Source organism: Amblyraja radiata, chromosome 19, assembly GCF_010909765.2.
Source record: "Amblyraja radiata isolate CabotCenter1 chromosome 19, sAmbRad1.1.pri, whole genome shotgun sequence".
NCBI lineage: Eukaryota > Metazoa > Chordata > Chondrichthyes > Rajiformes > Rajidae > Amblyraja > Amblyraja radiata.
Window position 1 is genome coordinate 3,880,079 of NC_045974.1, and position 24,220 is coordinate 3,904,298.

Here is a 24,220-nt window from a genome sequence, read left to right on the forward strand (position 1 = left end):
AAGCTCACGCTTGGAGTACTCTAAATCCACCGTCATTAGATCATGAATGTCAATATAGTTTTGTTTAGAGATTCAGCACGGAAACAGGCCCTTCGGCCCACCGAGTCCGTGCTAACCAGTGATCCCCGCACATTAACACTATCCTACACACACTAGGGATAATTTATAATTATACCAAAGCCAATTAGCCTACAAACCTGTACTGTCTTTGGAGTGTGGAAGGAAACCGGAGCACCCGGAGAAAACCCACGCGGGTCACGGGCAGAACGTGCAAACTCCGTACAGACAGCACCCGAGGTCAGGATCGAACCCGGGTCTCTGGCGCTGTGAGGCAGCAACTTTACCGCTGCGCCACTGTAATCACGCATTGTCGTTCTGCTGACTGGATAGCACGCAACAAAAAGGCTTTTCACTGTACCTGCTTCAGAATAAGGGGTAAGCCATTTAGGACGGGGACGAGGAAACACTTTTTCTCACAGAGAGTGGTGAGTCTGTGGAATTCTCTGCCTCAGAGGGCGGTGGAGGCAGGTTCTCTGGATGCTTTCAAGAGAGAGCTGGATAGGGCTCTTAAAAATAGCGGAGTCAGGGGATATGGGGAGAAGGCAGGAACGGGGTACTGATTGGGGATGATCAGCCATGATCACATTGAATGACGGTGCTGGCTCGAAGGGCCGAATGGCCTACTCCTGCACCTATTGTCTATTGTCTATTATTTAAACCCAGTGAGGTTTTGGGCTACGGTAACTTTGTGAGCTGTCCACGTTACTGACAGCGCTGTTAAACAGAGGAGTTCTGTGCCAATAATTTCCTTAATAGGAAGGAGGTCACGAGAATGAGCAAACTTTATTACGTTCAAATGTCTTTCTACTTGGTGTTTACAATTTTTATTTTTAAATATATATTTTAAGCTTGTCTAGTATCGTTAATGCAGGATGATAGACAATAGGTGCAGGAGTAGGCCATTCGGCCCTTCGAGCCAGCACCGCCATTCAATGGATCATCCCCAATCAGTACCCCGTACCTGCCTGCTCCCCATATCCCCTGACTCCGCTATTTTTAAGAGCCCTATCTAGCTCTCTCTTAGTAAGTAAGTAAGTAAGTTTTATTTATATAGCACGTTTTAAGTCAACTCGCATTGACATCAAAGTGCTCTTGAAAGTATCCAGAGAACCGGCCTCCACCGCCCTCCGAGGCAGAAAATTCCACAGACTCACCACTCTCTGTGTGAAAAAGTGTCTCCTCGTCTCCGTTCTAAATGGCTTACCCTTTATTCTTAAAGGAAAGAGAGAAGAGGTAAAATGATGAAGGAAATTTGAAGGGAAAAAAACACTAGCTTTTTAAATCCCCTCTTTGGCATATGGATGGTGCATGTTCTTGCTATTTATGGATGTACAAGGTGAAGCTGCTATTATAGTGGGATTTCAGACCTCGATCGCAATGTGGAGCAGGAAGTGGAAGTCTAGGATTTACAGCAGTCAGCTGGAATACTTGCCATCGCTGCAAAATAAATAGGCATATTAGTTGCTGTTGGCAGTCGATCAAAAATACCGCTGCAAAAATAGGGGTGGTGGAAGCAGGAATCTCTCTGTGAAATCTGCAAACTCTGAACCCCACGGATCTTTCAGGATGGATCTCCATTCTCCCTCTCCCTTGCACCCCTCCCTAACCACAAACACTCTGCCCCTTCCTAAAGACAATTGAGGTGGCTATTTAGTTTTTAGTTTTAACGATACGGCGTGGGAAATCGAGATTGATCCCTGGGATGGCGGGACTGTCATATGAGGAAAGATTGAAAAGACTAGGCTTGTATTCACTGGAGTTTAGAAGGATGAGTGGGGGGGTTCTTATAGAAACATATAAAATTATAAATGGACTGGACAAGCTAGATGCAGGAAAAATGTTCCCGATGTTGGGCGAGTCCAGAACCAGGGGCCACACACAGTCTTAGAATAAAGGGGAGGTCATTTAAGACTGAGGTGAGAAAAAAAACTTTTTCACCCAGAGAGTTGTGAATTTGTGGAATTCCCTGCCACAGAGGGCAGTGGAGACCAAGTCACTGGATGGATTTAAGGGAGAGTTAGATAGAGCTCTAGGGGGCTAGTGGAGTCAAGGGATATGGGGAGAAGGCAGGCACGGGTTATTGATAGGGGACGATCAGCACATGATCACAATGAATGGCGGTGCTGGCTCGAAGGGCCGAATGGCCTCTTCCTGCACCTATTTTCTATGTTTCTATAAATCGGTGACAATGCAAACACTTTGGGGACAATTTACATTTTTTCCCAAAGCAAAATTAGCCCACAAGCCCGCACTTCTTTGGAGCGTGGGAGGAAACCGAGGCACCCGGATAAAACCCACGCAGGTCACGGGGAGAACGTGCAAACTCCGTACAGACAGCACCCGTAGCCAGGATCGAACCGGGGTCTCTGGCGCCGTGAGGCAGCAACTCACAAAGAATGGGCGGGCGGTGTTTGCACCAAAGTGCCATCGCCAGAGTGGTGCCACAAGCAAACTGGAGGAACCTGGTGGCAACTCATAATCTAAGATGGACACAAAAAGCTGGAGTAACTCAGACGGACAGGCAGCAGCATCCCTGGAGAGAAGGAATGGGCGACGTTTCAGGGGTTTGAGACCCTTCCCGAAACGTCACCCATTCCTTTTTCTCCAGAGATGTTGCCTGTCCCGCTGAGTTACTCCAGCACTCTGTGTGTCCTTTTCCATTGTACAACCGGCATCTGCAGTTCCCCGCGTCTCCATAGCTCGGGCATTTTTAATTCCTTCTCTATAAGTTGTACAGATGAAGATTTGAAGTTGTTTAGGAGCAGAGATTGTCATGGAAACTTTAAATCCTTCACAAACACTGGGATTAGCGGATCACTAGGCCGTCTGCTCTCGCCATCTCTCAGGACATCTCTCGCCATCTCTCAGGACAAATAACTTTGCCACACATTTAATCACCTGCTTTTACTTTGGAGGAACAGCACCTCCTATTTCGCTTGAGCAACTTTCAACCCAGCAGTTGGATTATTGATCTCTCTAGCTTCAAGGAACCTGTGCTTTCCCTCTCTTGCAAGCAGGAATTTCATTGTCCTATCTGGGACACATGACAATAAACTCTCTTGAATCTCTTAAATCTCTCCGTCCCTCCCCCATCCGAGTTCTCTGAGTAGTTCCACTGTCCTCCTGATTAGATATTACTGATTGTATGCCTCGTTGTCACATTTCCTTGATCGTTGTCCCCTTTGATCTGTAATTTTCACACCTTACCCTTCCCTATCTCTAGCCTCCCTCTCCCCTGACTCTCAGTCTGAAGAAGGGTCTCCCTTTCCCTCCGAAAACGTCACCCGTTCCTTCTCTCCAGAGTCGCTGCCTGTCCCGCTGAGTTACTCCAGCACTTTGTGCCTATCTTTGCATGTCGCAGCTCTTTGCCATTCAACCCGTTCACCTAAACGTGCGTCCGTAACGTTGGAAGTTTGCGGTGAAGACGTATACGTTACCCTGGGGCTCCCTAAAGGGGCGGTAGAGTCGCTGCCTCACAGCGCCAGAGACCCGGGTTCGATCCCCACTACGGGCGCTGTCTGTACGGAGTTTGCACGTTCTCCACGTGACCCGCGTGGGTTTTCACCGAGATCTTCGGTTTCCTCCCACGCTCCAAAGACGCGCAGGTTTGCAGGTTAATGTAAACATTGTCCCCGGTGTAGGAACAGTGTTATTGTGCGGGGATCGGTGGGCCGAAGGGCCTGTTTCCAAACCAAACAAACTGCGAGGTTACTGAATTCTCTGAGATGATCAGAGCTGTGTTTGTCCGCGTGGTGCAGCTTAAGTGGAGATCTCCACAGACCATTCGTTGACCTCTCCAGCCCCAACCACAGCGTACGACTGTGGTTCACCACCAATGTGCAGAAATATGCAGCTGGGCCCGAGGAACAGCTGTATTTTCGTTCAGTCCCACTCACAATATTCCTGCTGCTTTAACTCTTATTGGGAGATAAAAAAATCCCCACAAGTCATCTCGCATTTCGTTTCTTTGGCGAGCCTGTCGTTTTTTGAATGAAGTGTTGGAGGCATGTAATGATCTGCGGTCCCCATCCCACCTCTCCACTCCGCACCCAAGGGCCAGCCTTGTTCCCTGCAAAGCCCCTTCCACGTTTGCTCTCCAGTGCAGCAATCTGATCCACCTTGGATGTTGCATGCTAACCAGCAAGTGGAAAGGCAACACATGATTACAATCGAGCCGTCCACAGTGTACAGATACAGGATAAGGGTCAGTTCTGCAGTTGTACAGGGCCCTAGTGAGACCACACCTGGAGTATTGTGTGCAGTTTTGGTCCCCTAATTTGAGGAAGGACATTCTTGCTATTGAGGGAGTGCAGCGTAGGTTTACAAGGTTAATTCCCGGGATGGCGGGACTGTCATATGCTGAGAGAATGGAGCGGCTGGGCTTGTACACTCTGGAGTTTAGAAGGATGAGAGGGAATCTCATTGAAACATATAAGATTGTTAAGGGTTTGGACACGCTAGGAGCAGGAAACATGTTCCCGATTTTGGGGGAGTCCAGAACCAGGGGCCACAGTTTAAGAATAAGGAGTAAGCCATTTAGAACGGAGATGAGGAAACACTTTTTCACACAGAGAGTGGTGAGTCTGTGGAATTCTCTGCCTCAGAGGGCGGTGGAGGCAGGTTCTCTGGATGCTTTCAAGAGAGAGCTAGATAGGGCTCTTAAAAATAGCGGAGTCAGGGGATATGGGGAGAAGGCAGGAACGGGGTACTGATTGGGGATGATCAGCCATGATCACATTGAATGGCGGTGCTGGCTCGAAGGGCCGAATGGCCTCCTCCTGCACCTATTGTCTATTGCTGGTTCAGAGACACAGCATGGAAACAGGCTCTTCGGCCCACTAAATCCATGGCCCCGACCAGCGATCCCCGCACACTAATACTATCCTACACACACTAGGGAATATATACAATTTATAAACAAAGCCAATTGACCTACAAACCTGCACGTCTCCGGATTGTGGGAGGAAACCGGAGCACCCGGAGGAAACCCACGCAGGTCACGGGGAGAAGGTACAAACTCCGTGCAGACAGCGCCCGAGGTCAGGATCGAACCCGGGTCTCTGGCGCCGTGAGGCAGCAACTCTACCGCTGCTCCAGCGTGCCGCCCGAAATCAGATTTGGTTACAGCAGACGGAAATGTTCAAGAAGGAACTGCAGATGCTGCTGGAACAATCGAAGGTGGACAAAAAATGCTGGAGAAACTCAGCGGGTGCGGCAGCATCTATGGAGCGAAGGAAATCGGCGACGTATAGCATCGGACGTAGACAAAAGTGCTGGAGAAACTCAGCGGGTGCAGCAGCATCTATGGAGCGAAGGAAATCGGCGACGTATAGCATCGGACGTAGACAAAAGTGCTGGAGAAACTCAGTGGGTGCAGCAGCATCTATGGAGCGAAGGAAATAGGTAACGTTTCGGGCCGAAACCCTTCCGGGTTTCGGCCCGAAACGTTGCCTATTTCCTTCCGGGTTCCGGGTTTCGGCCCGAAACGTTGCCTATTTCCTTCCGGGTTCAGGGTTTCGGCCCGAAACGTTACCTATTTCCTTCGCTCCATAGATGCTGCCTCACCCGCTGAGTTTCTCCAGCTTTTTTGTCTACCTTTGGGTATAGCAGACTGGCTTTTTAAGAGCACAGGCTTCTAGTTACCCTGCGGGAGGCCATTGACATTGACAAGCAATGGCTTCTATCGGTACTACGTAACTCTATTGAACAATGTAACAAACAGTCTTTAGTATTTTTAGCTTGCTGTAACTAAAAGTACATTTTTAGCTGCTGGGAACTTTGTACAGTCGGCTGTTTAGTGTCTCAAGCTCAAGTTTAGTTTATTCGACACATACACATACGAGATGTGCAGTGAAAATGAAAAGTGACGATGCTCGCGAATTGTGCAAAAGAACTACAAAACAGGATGGAACAGAACTTTGTAAGGAAATCTAGGGGTTACCGTTGAAGTTTGTGTAGCAAGGGACTGCAGATGCTGGTTTACACCAAAGATAGGCACAAAAAGCTGGAGTAAAACTCAGCCAAGGGTCTCGACCCGAAACGTCACCCATTCCTTCTCTCCAGAAATGCTGTCTGTCCCGCTGAGTTACTCCAGCTTTTTTGTGTCTATCTTAACGTTTAAGGTTGTTGTCCTTTCACCCTGAACTCTGGGCGGGCATTTGGCCGTGGGAATGTCACTGAGCTTGGGTTTCCCCCGACTGCTCCAAGCCTCCGACTGCAGGAATGAGCAGTGCAGTCGATATTTGTTGTCACACCGGCCATTCAACATGACGGGAATATGCTTCATGCCATAGGGGCCCGTACAAAACTGGTCACATCAACAAACTAGAAGGGGTACAGAGGTAAGCGGCAGGTATTTGCATCGGGAACTACAGTAGAGGTAGCAGTATAACCCAGATGCTGACGGACCTGGAGTCGGAAACGCTGGAAACACGAAGGGCAAGGAGCAGACTAGCCATGTTGTACAAGATTCAAAAGGGGATCGTGGGGGCATAACTGCAGATAGATACATACTCAACAGAAAGGAGTTAGATGTGGCCCTTGTGGCAAAGGGGATCAGGGGGTACGGAGAGAAGGCAGGTACAGGATACTGAGTTGGATGATCAGCCATGATCATATTGAATGGCGGTGCAGGCACGAAAGGGCCGAATGGCCTCCTCCTGCACCTGTTCTCTATGTTTCTATGGTGCAGCAGCATCTATGGAGCGAAGGAAATAGGCAACGTTTCGGGCCGAAACCCGGAAGGGTTTCGGCCCGAAACGTTACCTATTTCCTTCAGGGTTTCGGCCCGAAACGTTGCCTATTTCCTTCAGGGTTTTGGCCTGAAACGTTGCCTATTTCCTTCAGGGTTTCGGCCCGAAACGTTGCCTATTTCCTTCAGGGTTTCGGCCCGAAACGTTGCCTATTTCCTTCGCTACATTTCCTTCGCTATATTTAAGAGGGAGTTAGATGTGGCCCTTGTGGCTAAAGGGATCAGGGGGTATGGAGAGAAGGCAGAGGTACAGGATACTGAGTTGGATGATCAGCCATGATCATATTGAATGGCGGTGCAGGCTCGAAGGGCCGAATGGCCTACGGTCGGCACGGACTCGGTGGGCCAAAGGGCCTGTTTCTGCGCTGTATCTCTAAACTAAACAATAAGTGTTGGAGGTGAATCTTTTTCTGCCTGTAGAGAAACAAGAATACTTGATATTGTAGAATTCCGCAATGTGTCTGGAGGGCCACTGCGGGCTAGGGAGTAAGACTAGAGGCTGATTCAGATGTTGTGTTGAAGGTAAATTGGCTTGGTTATACCCCTGTCCCACGGTACTAGTTCATTCCAAAAGCTCTCCCGAGTTTGCCCAGATTCGAACTCGGAGATTTACAGTAATGGCCACTCGTTGGTACTCGGGGATCTCGTGGACATTTTTCATCATGTTGAAAAATCTGCACGAGTCTTCCCGTGCTTACCTGCCGTTAGCGAGTCTTCCCGAGTACCTGCCGTTAGCGCTAAGAGACGTCCCCGAGCTCCGACGTACCCGCTGCGTTCATTCTCCGTGCTTACCACGAGTTTGATTTTTTTTTAAACTCGCGAGAGCTCTTGGAATGAACTCGTACCGTGGGACAGGGGCTGTAAATCTCTAAACTAAACTAAACCAAAAAACACTGCCTTTTGTCCTGTGATTTTGACGGGTGTCTTTGTCTTGCAGAGGGAAAGCAGATGGTGACACGTTTGTCATCGTTGTCGAGGACCCTCTGAGGGCTGACCCTGATCGTATCGTTCATCGACGTCCGGACACCGCCCCGAAGACGCTGATCGGCACGGAGGCGAAGTGCCCTCTGAAGCCAAGCAACAGCTGTGTGGCAAAGCCCAGCCCCAGAACCATGTTGAGCCACAAACTCAGCATCAATGGCCCTCTGCTAGAGCTGTCCGGCATCTTGGACGTGCCTAAACCACCAAGGAACTCTTCCAGGCAAAGCTGCGCTCCCGGTAAACCTGGCATCATCACTCGCAACCCAAGCATCAAGGAGAAGATTTCGGAATGGGAGGGGAAGAAGGAAGTGGCGCTGCCGACAGACAAAGAGAAACCGGTGAATAAAGAAACCAAGGAAGTCGATGGCAAGTCGGGCCCGGTGAATTTGGTTGAGGGGATGACGGTGAAGAAGGGCGAAGGGAAAGCTGGGAGTATTTGGACTTTGGAAAGCAAGGAGGCGGGGAAAGAGAACGAGTACAAAGTGGGCGAGAGGACTGCGCGGACGTTGGAGACGGAGCGCAGGTTGCTGGAGGACAAGGAGGACAAGGAGAGCGAGATGGCCAAGTGCGACAGTGCCATGCAGCAGGCTTGCGAGAAGGCGAAGGACGCGGGCTGCGCAAGGATGGCGCCGCCGCCAGGCCCGGCTCAGGAGAGGACCACCGTGCTGGGCCACATCAAGAAGCTGGAGGAGAAGGCAAAGGACGACTCGTCTCCGACCCACCTCCAGCTGCCCGGAGACTATTACACCACCCAGAGACTGCACCACAAGGCCCTGGCAGCTCAGGGGAGCAGCTCCCCAGCCAAGGAGAAGAAGGATGGTAGCTGCAGCTCGGAGCTGAAACGCAAGCACATCCAGTCCAACTCGGACTCGGAGGCCGGCGAGCCCATCTTCGGGGCGGTGGAGAAGTTGAAGAGCAGCTGGGCCAGCTGCAAGATCAGGAACGTAGAGGACCTGTACTCAGAGCCGGGTGCTCTAGACCACCAGCTGGTGGTCAACCCCGTGCCCAAGCCCCGGCGCACCTTCGAGTACGGCACGGAGAAGCTGAGCGGCCTGTGTGTGTTGAGGAGGAGCGCTCGGCAACTGCCAGCTCTCCCCGTCATCCCCCCACCTCTCCCCCTCTCACCCCCACCCACAGGCAGCACTGCCCCCATCAGCGGCAGGCCACGGCTCAACTCCAGAGATAACCGGTAAGTAAGTTCCCAGTCTGTGGAACTCATTGCCACAGGCGGCTGTGGAGGCCAAGTCAGTGGATACTTGGCACCCCAGAGACTGATAGATTCTTGATTAGTGCGGACATTCATATGAAGAAAGACTGGATAGACTCGGCTTGTACTCGCTAGAATTTAGAAGATTGAGGGGGGATCTTATAGAAACTTACAAAATTCTTAAGGGGTTGGACAGGCTAGATGCAGGAAGATTGTTCCCGATGTTGGGGAAGTCCAGAACAAGGGGTCACAGTTTAAGGATAAGGGGGAAATCTTTTAGGACCGAGATGAGAAAAAAAAATTTCACACAGTGGTGAATTTATGGAATTCTCTGCCATAGAAAGTAGTTGAGGCCAGTTCATTGGCTATATTTAAGAGGGAGTTAGATGTGGCCCTTGTGGCTAAAGGGATCAGGGGGTATGGAGAGAAGGCAGGTACAGGATACTGAGTTGGATGATCAGCCATGATCATATTGAATGGCGGTGCAGGCTCGAAGGGCCGAATGGCCTACTCGTGCACCTATTTTTCTATGTTTCTATGTATCAGGGGTTACAGGGAGAAGGCAGGAGAATTGGGTTAGGAGGGGGAGAGTTAGAACAGCCATGATTGAATGGCGGTGCAGGCCCGATGGGCCGAATGGCCCAATTCTGCTCCTTTCACCAATCAACTTGAGAAAACGACACAAAGTGCTGGAGTAACTCAACAGGTCAGGCAGCATCTCTGGGCAACATGGATAGCCAGCTGATGTTTCTGGTCAAGACCCTGCTTCAGACTGAAACATCACCTTTAGGCAGTCACAGTGGCACAGTTACCGCCATTACTGCCTTACACAAAATGCAGCTCCAGAGACCCGGGTTCGATCCCGACTACGGGTGCTGTTTGTACGGAGTTTGTACGTTCTCCCCGTGACCTGCGGGTTTCCTCCCACACTCCAAAGACGTACAGGTTTGTAGGTTGATTGGATTGGTAAATCGTCCAGTGCTGAGTGATGCTGTACCTAGAGATTTTCAGTGTATGACATTCAGATCCAGATCCAGACTTTAGAGATTCTGCGTAGAAACAGGCCCTTCAGCCCACCCGGTCCGTGCCGACCAGTGATCACCCTGCTATCCTACACACTAGGGACAGTTTACAACTCTAACCGAACCCAATTAACCTACAATAGGTAGAGTACAACAGGTAGAGTGAAGGGGAAGTCTACACCAAGTCCTACAACCTACAACCTACAATTAACCCAAGATTGTTAAGGGTTTGGACATGCTAGAGGCAGGAAACATGTTCCCGATGTTGGGGGTGTCCAGAACCAGGAGCCACAGTTTAAGAATAAGCAGTAAGCCATTTAGAACGGAGATGAGGAAACACTTTTTCACACAGAGAATGGTGAGTCTGTGGAATTCTCTGCCTCAGAGGGCGGTGGGGGCAGGTTCTCTGGATGCTTTCAAGAGAGAGCTAGATAGGGCTCTTAAAGATAGCGGAGTCAGGGGATATGGGGAGAAGGCAGGAACGGGGTACTGATTGGGGATGATCAGCCATGATCACATTGAATGGCGGTGCTGGCTCGAAGGGCCGAGTGGCCTACTCCTGCACCTATTGTCGATTGTCTACAGACCTGTACGTCTTTGGAGTGTGGGAGGAATCTCGGAGAAAACCCACAAGAACTGGCAAACTCGGTAGAGACAGCAGTCGGGATCGAACCCGGGTCTCTGGCGCTGAGGCAGCAACTCTACCGCTGCACTATCCATGTTCTCCACAGACGCTGCCTGACCCACTGAGTTACTCCAGCACTTTGTCCTTTTTCGTAAACCTTGTTGAGAAAGGTTAGTGATGGTGAGATGGGGAACCATCATAGGTTTAGGTGTATTGTTGTCATGTGGTCTGAGGTACAGTGGAAAGCTTCTGTGTTGGTGCCATTCTGTCGGATAGTTCTACACGTCAATACAATCAAGCCAGACTCACGTACAACTGGTAGGGTGAAGGGGAAGTCTACACCAAATCCCCTTGAGCTTCATCACGTCTGCACACTTAGAGATTCAATCCCTCCTACCAAGATCTTTGCATCTCGTTCTCTCTATTAGCAAAACTAGAGCAAAGCATCTCTCTGGATGCTTTCAAGAGAGAGCTAGATAGGGTTCTTAAAGATAGCGGAGTCAGGGGGATATGGGGAGAAGGCAGGAACGGGGTACTGATTGTGGATGGTCAGCCATGGTCATAGCGAATGGCGGTAGACACAAAATGCTGGAGTAACTCAGCGGGACAGGAAGCATCTATGGAGAAAAGGAATGGATGACGTTTCGGGTCGAGACGCGTCTTCAGACGGTGCTGGCTCGAAGGGCCCAATGGCCTACACCTGCACCTATTGTCCATTGTCTATCGTTCTGGAGACACAAGAGGGGCTGCAGACACTGAAATCTTGAGCAAAAAACAAAGTGCTGGAGTAACTCAGCGGGTCAGGCAGTATCTCTGGAGAAAAGAAATAGGTGACGTTTTGGATTGAGACTCTTTATCTAATGAAGGGTGTCCCGCTGAGTTACTCCAGCGCTTTATGTCTATCTTTGGTGTAAACCAGCGTCTGCAGTTCCTTCCCACACAAGTGCTGGAAGAACTCAGTTGGTCAGGCAGCATCTGCGGAAAGAAATGGCCAGACGACGTTTCAGGTCGGGACTGACGGATGATGTCTCCGGTCTGGACCTTGCCTCGGAGAGACTGATCACTTTGAAAGAAGGTCCCGACCTGAAACATTCTGTACATTCCTTTCTGCAGATGCTGCCTGACCCGCTGGGTTCCCCCGCACTGAGTATTTTTGCTGAGCATTGACTGGAGAGGTGGATTAAATCTGTCATCTGCTTTTGTTGATGCAGTCGGAAATCGTTTGAATTTGAGGACGTAAAAGACCTTCAAAGGCTCCAGTCTCTGGATGTGAGCAGAGGCGGGCAGGTGGACTGGTACGCCCAATCGAAGCTGGCACTCAACTGTGCTCTATCAGAAGAAAACATATACGAGGACATCCTAGGTAAGGATCCAGAATCTTTGATCTCCTTTCTTAAGAGATAGGAACAGAATTGGGCCATTCGGCCCATCGAGTCTATTCCGCCATTCAATCACGGCCGATCTATCTCTCCCTCCTATCCCCATTCTCCTGCCTTCTCCCCATAACTCCTGACACCCGTACTAATCAAGAACTTGTCAATCTCCATCCATTGACTTGGCCTCCACAGCCGTCTGTGGCAATGGATTCCATATTTGCTGCTATTGTTTTTCATTGCTGTTACAGATGTCCCCAAGGAGAATCCTTATGAAGACATAGAGTCGGCAGACAGGCACTCGCTGGGGAAACCGTGCCCGACAGCTCATCCTTCCTCAGGCTGCTCCACTCCTAAACCAGGGTCTCCATCTGAAACCAGACCCGACACACCTACAAAGGTGAGGCCAACCCCGTGAGTCCACAGCACCAGCAACTGCAGGTGCTGGCTTACAAAAAGTGCCAGGGTAACTCCGAAACATTAACTGTCCAAGCTCTCCAGAGATGCTTCCTGAAACGCTGAGTTACTCCAGCACTTTGTGTCTTTTTTGTTGTTGTAAACCAGCACCTGCAGTTCTTTACGTCTTGTGCAAATTGTTGAACTGGTCACTCAGAGCCAGCCTAGTTTCCGAAGAAAGGCACAGAGTGCTGGAGTAACTCAGCGGGTCAGGCAGCATCTGTGGAGAACATGGATAGGTGACGTTTCACAGAGTGCTGGAGTAACTCAGCGGGTCAGGCAGCATCTGTGGAGCTAAGGAAATAGGCAACGTTTTGGGCTGAAACCCGTAAGGGTTTCGGCCCGAAACGTTGCCTATTTCCAGAAGGATTTCGGCCCGAAACGTTGCCTATTTCCTTAGCTCCATAGATGCTGCTGCACCATAACTCAGCGGGTCAGGCAGCATCTGTGGAGAACATGGATAGGCGACTTTTCACAGAGTGCTGGAGTAACTCAGCGGGTCAGGCAGCATCTGTGGAGAACATGGATAGGTGACGTTTCACAGAGTGCTGGAGTAACTCAGCGGGTCAGGCAGCATCTGTGGAGAACATGGATAGGTGACTTTTCACAGAGTGCTGGAGTAACTCAGCGGGTCAGGCAGCATCTGTGGAGAACATGGATAGAATTGGGTTGGGACCTGAAGAAGGGTCTGGACCAGAAACATCGGCCATCCATGTTCTCCAGCGATGCTGCCTGTCCTGCTGAGTTACGCCAGCACTTTGTATTCATCTCATACACATAACAACTAGACCAGCAGGTCAGCTCGGGTCAACATTCGGTGTGAATTGCTGGATTGCCTCATTAAAACGGAGCAGCCTCTTCCCTTCATTTAGGATGGGGTTTTGTTAAATATGTCTGTTTTCTGGATGATGCATTATGTGTTGTAGCATTGGTCAGAGACCCTGGTCCAATCTTGATCTCGGGTGCTGTCTGTGTGGAGTTTGCACGTTCTCTCTGTGACCGCGTGGGTTTCCACTGGGTGCTCCGGTTTCCTCCCACACTCCAAAGACGTGCGGGTTTGTACGTTAATCGGCCCCTCTGTAAATTGTCCCCCTAGTGGGTAGGGAGAGGACAAGAAAGTGGGATAGCATGGTCGCTGGTCGGTGTGGACTCATTGGGCCGAAGGGCCTGTTTCCACGCTGTATCTCTAAACTGAGCCAGAGCTCTGTGGCATTTTTATAGACAATAGACAATAGGTGCAGGAGTAGGCCATTTGGCCCTTCGAGCCAGCACCGCCATTCACTGTGATCATGGCTGATCATCCCCAATCAGTACCCCGTTCCTGCCTTCTCCCCATATCCCCTGACTCCGCTATCTTTAAGGGCCCTATCTAGCTCTCTCTTGAAAGTATCTAGAGAACCAGCCTCCACCGCCCTCTGAGGCAGAGAATTCCACAGACTCACCACTCTCTGTGAGAATAAGTGTTTCCTCATCTCCGTTCTAAATGGCTTACACCTCATTCTTAAACTGTGGCCCCTGGTTCTGGACTCCCCCGACATCGGGAACATGTTTCCTGCCTCTAGCGTGTCCAAACCCTTAATAATTTTATATGTTTCAATGAGATCCCCTCTCATCCTCCTAAACTCCAGAGTGTACAAGCCCAGCCGCTCCATTCTCTCAGCATATGACAGTCCCGACATCCCGGGAATTAACCTTGTGAACCTACGCTGCACTCCCTCAATAGCAAGAATGTCCTTCCTCAAATTTGGAGACCAAAACTGCACACAATACTCCAGGTGTCGTCTCTCTAGGGCTCTGTACAACTGCAGAAGGACCTCTTTGCTCCTATACTCAACTCCTCTTGTTATGAAGGCCAACATGCCATTCTCTTTCTTCACTGCCTGCTGTACCTGCATGCTTACTTTCATAAACTGATGAACAAGGACCCCCCCAGATCCCGTTGTACTTCCCCTTTTCCCAACTTGACGCCATTCAGATAATAATCTGCCTGCCTGTTTTTGCTACCAAAGTGGATAACCTCACATTTATCCACATTAAACTGCATCTGCCATGCAATTTTCTAGGTTAATCTGGAGACCTGCACTCTTTTCACAGCTTCTGTTGAAGACTCCCTCCCTCTTCCGCAACTCCTCGGAGCGGAGGAGTTTCAAGCTGTTGGACATCCGGAAAATCAGCAAAGACGGCGTTAGTTCTCCGTCTAAAGCCAGCCCGCCCTCCACGCCGAGCAGTCCCGAGGACACTCTGAGCCTGGCCGGAGATTCGCAGCAAGTGAAGCGGAGGAAAAAGATCCCCAAGGTCAGTATCTCTCCCGCGGAAAATCCTTTTCCTCTCGACCCCATTCTGCTGCCATAATAGACAATAGACATCAGGTGCAGGAGTAGGCCATTCGGCCCTTCGAGCCAGCACTGCCATTCAAAGGGCCACTCAGACCCTCTCTCACACCTCCCGCTGCTGAAAGACTCATCCATGCCTTCATCTCCTCCCGACTGGACTATTGCAACTCACTTCTCCTTGGCATCAGCTCCACCTACATCAACCGACTCCAACTGGTCCAGAACGCAGCCGCCCGACTCATCACCCACACCAAATCCTGGTATCACATCACTCCAGTCCTCAAACAACTTCACTGGCTTCCCATCTCCCACCGGATCAACTACAAAATCCTGATCCTCACCTACAAAGCCCTCCACCATCTGGCCCCCCCCATATCTCACTGACCTCCTCTCCCCCTACCAACCCTCACGGTCCCTCAGATCCACATCAGCCGGTCTCCTCTCCATCCACAAGTCCAACCTCCGCAGTTTTGGGGACAGAGCCTTCTCCAGGGCAGCTCCCAGGCTCTGGAACTCCCTCCCCCAACTGATCCGCAATTCCGTGTCCCTCACCATCTTCCAGTCCCGCCTCAAGACCCATCTCTTCACCTCTGCCTATCCTTAGCCCCACGTCCCCCTCCCTTTTCATCTGTGCATTAATTGCCTCATATTGTGTTTTGTATTGAATTCTGTCTTTACTTTGTGTACTAGTCATGTCTCTACTACTTATTTCATTCCCCTTACATGTTTTTCCTCTACCTGCTAAATTTTTGTAAGGTGTCCTTGAGACTCTTGAAAGGCGCCCATAAATAAAATTTATTATTATTATTATTAATGTGATCATGGCTGATCATCCCCAATCAGTACCCCGTTCCTGCCTTCGCCCCATATCCCTTGACCCCGCTATTTTTAAGAGCCCTATCTAGCTCTCTCTTGAAAGCATCCAGAGAACCTGCCTCCACCGCCCTCTGAGGCAGAGAATTCCACAGACTCACCACTCTCTGTGGGGAAAAAGTGTTTCCGTTCTAAATGGCTTACTCCTAATTCTTAAACTGTGTGTGGCCCCTGGTTCTGGACTCCCCCAACATCGGGAACATGTTTACTGCCTCCAGCGTGTCCAAACCCTTAACAATCTTATATGTCTCAATGAGATCGCCTCTCATCCTTCTAAACTCCAGAGTGGACAAGCCCAGCCGCTCCATTCTCTCAGCATATGACAGTCCCGCCATCCCGGGAATTAACCTTGTAGTTAGGCAGAGGAAATAACCCCCGACACCCGTTCGAAGAATGGTTGAGATCCTCACAGTTTACCTTCTGCAGCTGGTGTTGAAGATCAACGCCATCTACGATGCGAGGAGAGGGAGAAAGAAGCTGAGGAGGATCACGCAGTCTTCAGAGGCCAGCACTGGAAGAGGTAACGTTGGTCTATGTGTTTAAGAAGGAACTGCAGATGCTGGAAAATTGAAGGTGGACAATAATGCTGGAGAAACTCAGCGGGTGCAGCAGCATCTATGGAGCGAAGGAAATAGGCAACGTTTCGGCTCGAAACCCTTCCGGGTTTCGGCCCGAAACGTTACCTATTTCCTTCAGGGGTTTGGCCCGAAACGTTGCCTATTTCCTTTGCTCCATAGATGCTGCTGCACCCGCTGAGTTTCTCCAGCATTTTTGTGTACCAAGGTACAGTGATATTTGAGTTACCATACATCAATACTAAGTGAAAAACAACCAGACACACAACTACATAAAAGTCAACGTATTTTTATTTATTTATCTATTTTTAATTTTGGTCGCCAAATTATAGGAAAGATGTCAACAAAATAGAGAGAGTACAGAGGAGATTTACTAGAATGTTGCCTGTGTTTCAGCACCTAAGTTACAGAGAAAGGTTGAACAAGTTAGGTCTTTACTCTTTGGAGCGCAGAAGGTTAAGGGGGGACTTGATAGAGGCCTTTAAAATGATGAGAGGGATAGACAGAGTTGACGTGGATAAGCTTTTTCCATTGAGAGTAGGGAAGATTCAAACAAGAGGACATGACTTGAGAATTAAGGGACACAAGTTTAGGGGTAACACGAGGGGGAACTTCTTTACTCAGAGAGTGGTAGCGGTGTGGGATGAGCGTCCAGTGGAGGTGGTGGAGGCAGGTTCGATTTTATCATTTAAAAATAAATTGGATAGGTATATGGACGGGAAGGGAATGGAGGGTTATGGTCTGAGTGCAGGTAGATGGGACTAGGTGAGAGTAAGCGTTCGGCACGGACTAGAAGGGCCGAGATGGCCTGTTTCCGTGCTGTCATTGTTATATGGTTATTAGAAGCAATTGTACAGAGATAAAATATTCGGCATCTAAAATTATACAATTAGTTCTGTACAAATTTGTACAGCTTCATTTTTAACCTTATAAACCTAAACTATGAAAATGAAAAACGAAAAGAAAAAAGATGTGGAAAGTGAAATGATAGATCGAAAAAGAACAAAAGTCCCAGAAACTACCAAAGTAGCGTGGCAGAGAGATATAGAAATTAAAAAAAAGAAAAAGAAATGTGGAGATATACCTTGTCCCTCATCCTCCCCCGCCCACCTCACCCAACCCAGCATCGGATTTAAATTTACATTTGTGTTACACCCATACTATTGTTGTAAGAATTCGGTAAAGGGTGTCCATGTCTTAAGAAGAAAGAAAGAAAAAAAAAAGTTGACATAAACATCCACCACAGTGGATTCCCCACATTCCTCGCTGTGATAGACGGCGATAAAGTTCAATCTTTGTTCTCCCGCGGACGGGGCAGTCAAACCGTCCGTAGTCGGGGCGATCGAAGCCCCCGCAGCCGACGATCGAAGCCCCCGTCCGGGGTGATCGAAACTCCCGGGTCGGGGCGGCTGAAACTCTCCCCGCGGCATGGAGCTCCCGAGTTGGCCTCTTCTTACCAGGGGCTTCACGATGGTAAAGTCCACAGGCCCCGACCGCGGCTGGAGCTTGGATCCCCAGCAAAGGGATCGCAAGTTCCGCGATGTTAAAGTCCCGCGGAATCCCGCGGCTTGGAACGCTGGGTCGGTCTCCAGGAAAGGCCGCGCCAATCCTCGATGTTAGGACGCAGTGGGGACGGAGATACGATAGGGGAAAAAAATCGCATCTCTGTCGAGGTAAGAGATTGGAAAAAGGTTCCCCCCACCCCCCACATAAAATAATCCAAGGAACATTAAAACATAGTCTTTAACACATACTAAAAATAACAAAAAGAAGAAAAGACAGACAGACTGTTGGCGAGGCAGCCACTACTGGTGGCGCCACCTGGTGGCCGTGAGATCTCGATTGTTATCCTCTAGTCATTGTTCAGTGGTGATTTAATGTTGTGTGTGTGAAGTACAAACACACAGTGAAACTCTTCTCTTATAAACAGTCCATTGCTATTGCTGTATCTAAGCACATCCCCGATTAGCAGTTGTACAGAGATAGCCCACTGAAGCCACGTGCAGGAGGTGCCATGTTTGATGCCATTTTCCGAACCTGGTCCAGGCTCCAGTTGTTATGAGCGGGGCCCGATCCAGCCGACACCTCCAGTGTGCGTTGTGCCAGAGCCCGGTCCCCTCGCCTCTCCTCCCGGTCTCACTCCTCTCCCGTCTAGCCCCGTCTAGGCCCGTCGTTGCCGTCTCCGTTCCCCCCCTCTCTGGTCTTCGGGGGACGGGCAGCGGCGACGGCAGCTAGACTGACTCCCCACCCTTCCAGACTGGCGGCTACCCCACTGCAGGCCACAAACCACCGGGTCTCACACACACACGACCGCGATCCACTCCAGGTCTTGTTTGCTGCTCCAGGAGTCATTCCATTTTTAATTGAACAGTGAACATTATTGTACAGAGGGTCTAATGCCACCAAGTTGCTTACTTTAATGAGGAGGAAATATTAATGTCTGTTCAGTTACAGATGAAAACAGTGAAACGGACAGTGAGACGGAAGAGAAACTCAAGGGTGAGTAAACTCTGGTGCAAGATGATGGCGAATAATCTCCCGCAGTTAACACACGCTCTCCGTCAGCGCTTCAATAGTGATTTACTGGGCACATATGCAACGGCACAGTGAAGTTCTTGTTGCGTATAATACACTTGCACCAGCCGCCATTATTGGCGCCATTATTCAAAGTCCAGTCGGCCCGCGACCATTCAAATGCAAATACTTTGTTATTGGAAATGGACACTGTGTATTGGGTGGCACAGTGACCCAGGTTCGACCCTGACCTCGGGTGCTATCTGTGTGGAGTTTGCATGCTCTCCCCATGACTGCGTGGGGTTTCTCCGGGTGCTCCGGTTTCCTCCCACATCACAAAGACATGAGTTAATCTGTAGGTGAATTGGCCCTGTGTAAATTGTCCTTAGTGTGTCGGAAGTGGATGGGAAAGTGGGATAACATAGAACTAGTGTGAGCGGGTGATCGACGGTCGGTGTGGACTTCAGGGCCAGTTTCTGTGCTGTATCTGTGGACATTAGATTGTTCGAGATACAGCATGGAAACACAACCCTTGGCCCACTGAGACTGCGCAGATCAGCGATCGCCCCGTGCCCCAGTACTAACACTAGGGACAATTCCCAGTTGTAAGCTCATCTCTGCCTCCTGCTCCTCCTCCCACAGCTCACAGTCAGCGTCTGGTGTTGGTCAAGTCCTTGCTGAAGCAGAAGAGCCGCTACCGTACCTTAGAGCGTGACCTCATCGAGTTCCAGGAGTGGCAGCTGTTTGAGTTCTTTGTGGTGGTGGCCCTCCACATGAGGAAGGGTAGCAGCACGTACCTGCCAGAGGTCACCCAGCAGTTCCCCCTCAAGGTAGGATGATGCTCACACTGGGGGGGGAAGAACAATTCCCTCACTCCGCCCATTTGCCCGGTGGTAGTCCTCGAATCCTTTAGTATAAGCAATCCATCCAGGAGTTTGTCCATCTGACTGTTTCCTTGCCTTCCATTCAATACATTCGTATGTAATCTCAACCAGGGACGGAAATCACAATCAAAACATGGGGGGGACACAATTTCTTAATCACATGCGCGCACACGCACGCACGCGCACACACACGCACGCAAGCATGCACACACACACACTCGTGAGGCTTCGGCCGTGGGCCCTGTGGACGGTAACATCGGGAACTGACCTGGTTGGTGACCGACTGCGAACTCCAGCAACAGCAGCTCCATCCGCCCCAAATCGTGGGGCTTGAATCGGCCCGTTCACGGGGCCTTTCATCACCCGGCGCGGGCTTCAACATCGGGAGCCTCGATCGCCTCGATCGCCTCGACGCAGCTATTGAATTCATTCATGGATCTAAAATTTATGGAAGAGTTTTCTGATTTAATTTTATTGATCTGCATCTTCTGGGTTCAGATACAAAATGTTCCTTTGCTTTTCAAATAGGGCAATAGAGTATTTGAGAAAGCGAGATTAAATATTCAGCATGATATGTGTCATGTGTGCGTTTGTATGCGTGTGTGTGTGTGTGCATATATGTGTGCGTGTGTGAGCACATTTATATGTGTGTGTGCGGGTGTATATGTGCGAGTGTATATGTGTGTGTGCCCACGCGTTTATATGTGTGTGTGCGCGTGTATATGTGTGTACATGTATGTGTGTGTGCACGTGTATATGTGTGCGTGTGTGTGTGTGTATGTGTGTGTGTATAAAGTGTGTGTTGTTAGTGAGGTATTAAGCAGTCCCTGTGTGTGTGTGTGTGTAGCTGTGTATAAAGTGTGTGTTGTTAGTGAGGTATTAAGCAGTCCCTGTGTGTGTGTGTGTGTAGCTGTGTATAAAGTGTGTGTTGTTAGTGAGGTATTAAGCAGTCCCTGTGTGTGTGTGTGTGTGTGTAGCTGTGTATAAAGTGTGTGTTGTTAATGAGGTATTAAGCAGTCCCTGTGTGTGTGTGTAGCTGTGTATAAAGTGTGTGTTGTTAATGAGGTATTAAGCAGTCCCTGTGTGTGTGTGTAGCTGTGTATAAAGTGTGTGTTGTTAATGAGGTATTAAGCAGTCCCTGTGTGTGTGTGCGCCATGGTGCGTTGTGTGGACATTGAGCATCGCACGGCATCTCATGCTTTCTCTCCCTCCCTCTCGCTCAGCTGGATAAACCATTCAAGTTTATGCGGGAAACTGAAGACCAGTTAAAAGTCATCCCACAGTTCTGCTTCCCCGATGCCAGGGACTGGGTCCCCGTTTCTGAATTCCCCAGGTACGTTTCACTTCACAGCTCACATTTCACCGCAGCTTAGTTTATGTGCCCCCAATTCCACAGATGCTTGAAACACCAGTAGATAGAGGGGTGGAGAAGCTGTACGGTGATCTAGACCTCATCGAGTATAAGTGTGTGTATGCCATGGTGCAGCTTTATAGGACTATATGGTCGTGCCACATTTGGAGTATTGCGTGTAGTTCTGGTCCCCCCCATTACAGAGGGATGTGGGGGCTATGGAGACGGTGCAGAGGAGGTTTACCAGAATGTGTCCTGGATTACAGGCTATCAGCTACAAAGATGGATTAGTTTAGTTTCTTATTGTCACATGTACCGAGGTACAGTGAAACGCGTTTGTTTGCGTGCTACCCAGTCAAAGAAAAGACTATGGCAGGATTACAATCAAGCTGTTTACAGATATAGAATACATTTATAGCGTTTAGTGCAAGATTAAATCCGATTAAAGAAAGTTCAAAGGTCTCCGATGGGGCTGGGTCGGAGGTCAGGACTAGCTGATGAGGGGACCGTTCAATAGACAATAGACAATAGGTGCAGGAGTAGGCCATTTGGCCCTTCGAGCCAGCACCGCCATTCAATGTGATCATGGCTGATCATCCCCAATCAGTACCCCGTTCCTGCCTTCTCCCCATATCCCCTGACTCTGCTACCTTTAAGAGCCCTATCTAGCTCTCGCTTGAAAGCATCCAGAGAACCGGCCTCCACCGCCCTCTGAGGCAGAGAATTCCACAGACTCGCCACTCTCTGTGAGAAAAAGTGTTTCCTCGTCTCCGTTCTAAATGGCTTACTCCTTATTCTTAAACTGTGTGGCCCCTGGTTCTGGACTCCCCCAACACCGGGAACATGTTTCCTGCCTCTAGCGTGTCCAAGCCCTTAACAATCTTATATGTTTCAATGAGATACCCTCTCATCCTTCTAAACTCCAGAGTATACAAGCCCAGCTGCTCCATTCTCTCAGAAAATGTTGCCTGATTAGAGCCGGGAAGAAACTGTCCCTGAATGTGTTGGACAAACGTGGACAGTTTTGTCCGGAGTACCAGAGGTTGAAGGAAGAGTTGAAAGGGATATGGAAAATGACGAGAGGCTTAGGTGGGCGGACAATCTGATCCTTTTTCCGCAAAGTGGAAATGTCAAAGACTAGAGGGGGTGTCTAGAGGGGGTGAGAGCAGCAGTTTAATGGAGACGTGCGGGGTTCAGAGGGTGTTGGGGGCCTGGAAGCCGCTACCAGGGGTGGTGGTGGAGGCAGATACCATGGTGATGTTTAAGAGGCTTCTAGAGAGTTACATAGACATGCAGGGACATGGATCACGTGGCAGGCAGAGTAGTAGGGTTGCCAACTGTCCCGTATTAGCCGGGACATCCCGTATTTTGGGCTAAGTCCGTTTGTCCCCCTTGTCCCGTATTTGACCGCTACGACTCGGGGACCATCGGTCAGAGCGCCGCGTCCGGCCCCGCCTCACCCGTCCCGACGTAGTGCAGCCCATGGAGTGCAGCAGCAGCAGCAGCAGCAGCACCTCGCCCGTGGCCCCGTCGGTCGGTCAGTCGGCAGCCCGGCCAGCTGTCCGACCTTCGGGCCTTCGCTGACCGTCGACACCACCACCACCCCTCCTTCTCATGGCCGATCATCGGTCCGTGAGTTGGACGGGGCGCCGGACTTTGCGCACAGACGTCGCACGGCCCGGGGCCAAAACTCCTCAGCTGGCCCGCCGGCTGGGCTTTGTGTGCAGTCCAGCACCCGAGGCCAACTCATCGTTCACCCAGACACGGCCCAGTCGGTCAACGAATTGCTGTCGGGAATCTGTCCCGTATTTTGACCTTTTGTCCCTTATTTGGGAGTGGGAAAGATGGCGACCCTACAGAGGAGATCAGTTTAACTTGACATCGTGGTCAGCATGGCCAATGTGGGCCGAAGGGCCTGTTCCTGTGCTGTACTTATCTATGATTGTCAACAATTCGATTGTGGAGTTTGGGGGAAAGGTTGGAACTAATCAATGAATGGTTCACGTGTAGGAAGGAACTGCAGGTGCTGGTTTACACCAAAGATAGACACAGGAATGCTGGAGTAACTCAGCGGGACAGGCAGCAGCATCTCTGGTGAATGGTCTTGACCCCAAACATCATCCATTCCTTTTCCCTAGAGATAAAGAGGAATAGAGTCTCTTGCCCAGAGTTGGGGAATCGAGGACCAGAGGACACAGGTTTAAGGTGAAAGGGAAAAGATTTAATAGGAATATGAGGGGTAACTTTTTCACACAAAAGGTGGTAATGTATGGAACAAGCTGCCAGAGGAGGTAGTTGAGGCTGGGACTATCCCAATGTTTAAGAAACAGTTAGACAGGTACATGGATAGGACAGGTGTGGACGGATATGGACCAAGCGCAGGCTGGTGGGACTAGTGTAGCTGGGACATGTTGGCCGGTGTGGGCAAGTTGGGCCGAAGGGCCTGTTTCCACTCTGTATCACTCTATGACGAGTGTAGCTGGGAAATGTGGGCCAGTATGGGCAAGTTGGGCCGAAGGGCCTGTTTCCACACTGTATCACTCTATGACTAGTGTAGTTGGGACATGTGGGCCAGTATGGGCAAGTTGGGCTGAAGGGCCTGTTTCCACACAGATATCGCTCATCTTAATCTTCAATGAATGCTTTAATTTTGTTGCCAATTTTCATCAGCTTGTTTTTGTAAATGACTTCAATATTACATGGAAACTGTCAAGCTTGGCACAGCATGCGTTAAATGTAAGAGGGGAAGTTTGTGCGGTGGGCCATTTGAGTCCATCCCAGCACCCTGCGAAGGGTAGAACGTGTCCTTACAGGACCATCGATAGCCTGGCACCACATCCCAGGGAATTTCACAACCAAAGTCGCACATTTGGAGCGCATTATCTGTTGCCTCATCAATAAAGACTGCAACCATTCTATGTGGTTTTATAAATAGCGAGGCAATCTCTTTCAGCTGTTTCTGTTGAGCGGGTAATTCTTGGATGGGAGAGTAAAATATCTGAAACTCTTTGAACTGCATGGTACAGTTTTAGACATCGACTTGATAGAGAGTAGTTTTAGCATCTCAACTCTAGAGAGGGCGGCACGGTGGCACAGTGGTAGAGTCGCTGCCTCACAGCGCCAGAGACCCGGGTTCCATCCCGACTACGGGCGCTGTCTGCACGGAGTTTGCACGTTCTCCCCGTGACCTGTGTAGGGTTTTCCCCGAGATCTTC

General features: G+C 50.0%; 1 protein-coding gene across 4 annotated transcripts in view; it reads left to right on the forward strand.

Annotated features, from left to right (window-relative positions):
• dennd2a (DENN domain containing 2A) overlaps nt 1–24,220 on the forward strand; it is a 97,034-nt gene that overhangs the window by 48,856 nt on the left and 23,958 nt on the right. For 3 of the 4 annotated variants that reach the window (XM_033037480.1, XM_033037482.1, XM_033037481.1), the window contains exons 3-10: nt 7,749–8,981; nt 11,858–12,009; nt 12,271–12,419; nt 14,570–14,770; nt 16,108–16,201; nt 18,705–18,755; nt 19,413–19,600; nt 20,878–20,987. In XM_033037480.1, the coding sequence (XP_032893371.1) occupies nt 7,749–8,981; nt 11,858–12,009; nt 12,271–12,419; nt 14,570–14,770; nt 16,108–16,201; nt 18,705–18,755; nt 19,413–19,600; nt 20,878–20,987 (2,178 nt within the window). The remainder of the gene's footprint in view (nt 1–7,748; nt 8,982–11,857; nt 12,010–12,270; nt 12,420–14,569; nt 14,771–16,107; nt 16,202–18,704; nt 18,756–19,412; nt 19,601–20,877; nt 20,988–24,220) is intronic. The other variant, XM_033037483.1, reaches the window with a different exon arrangement.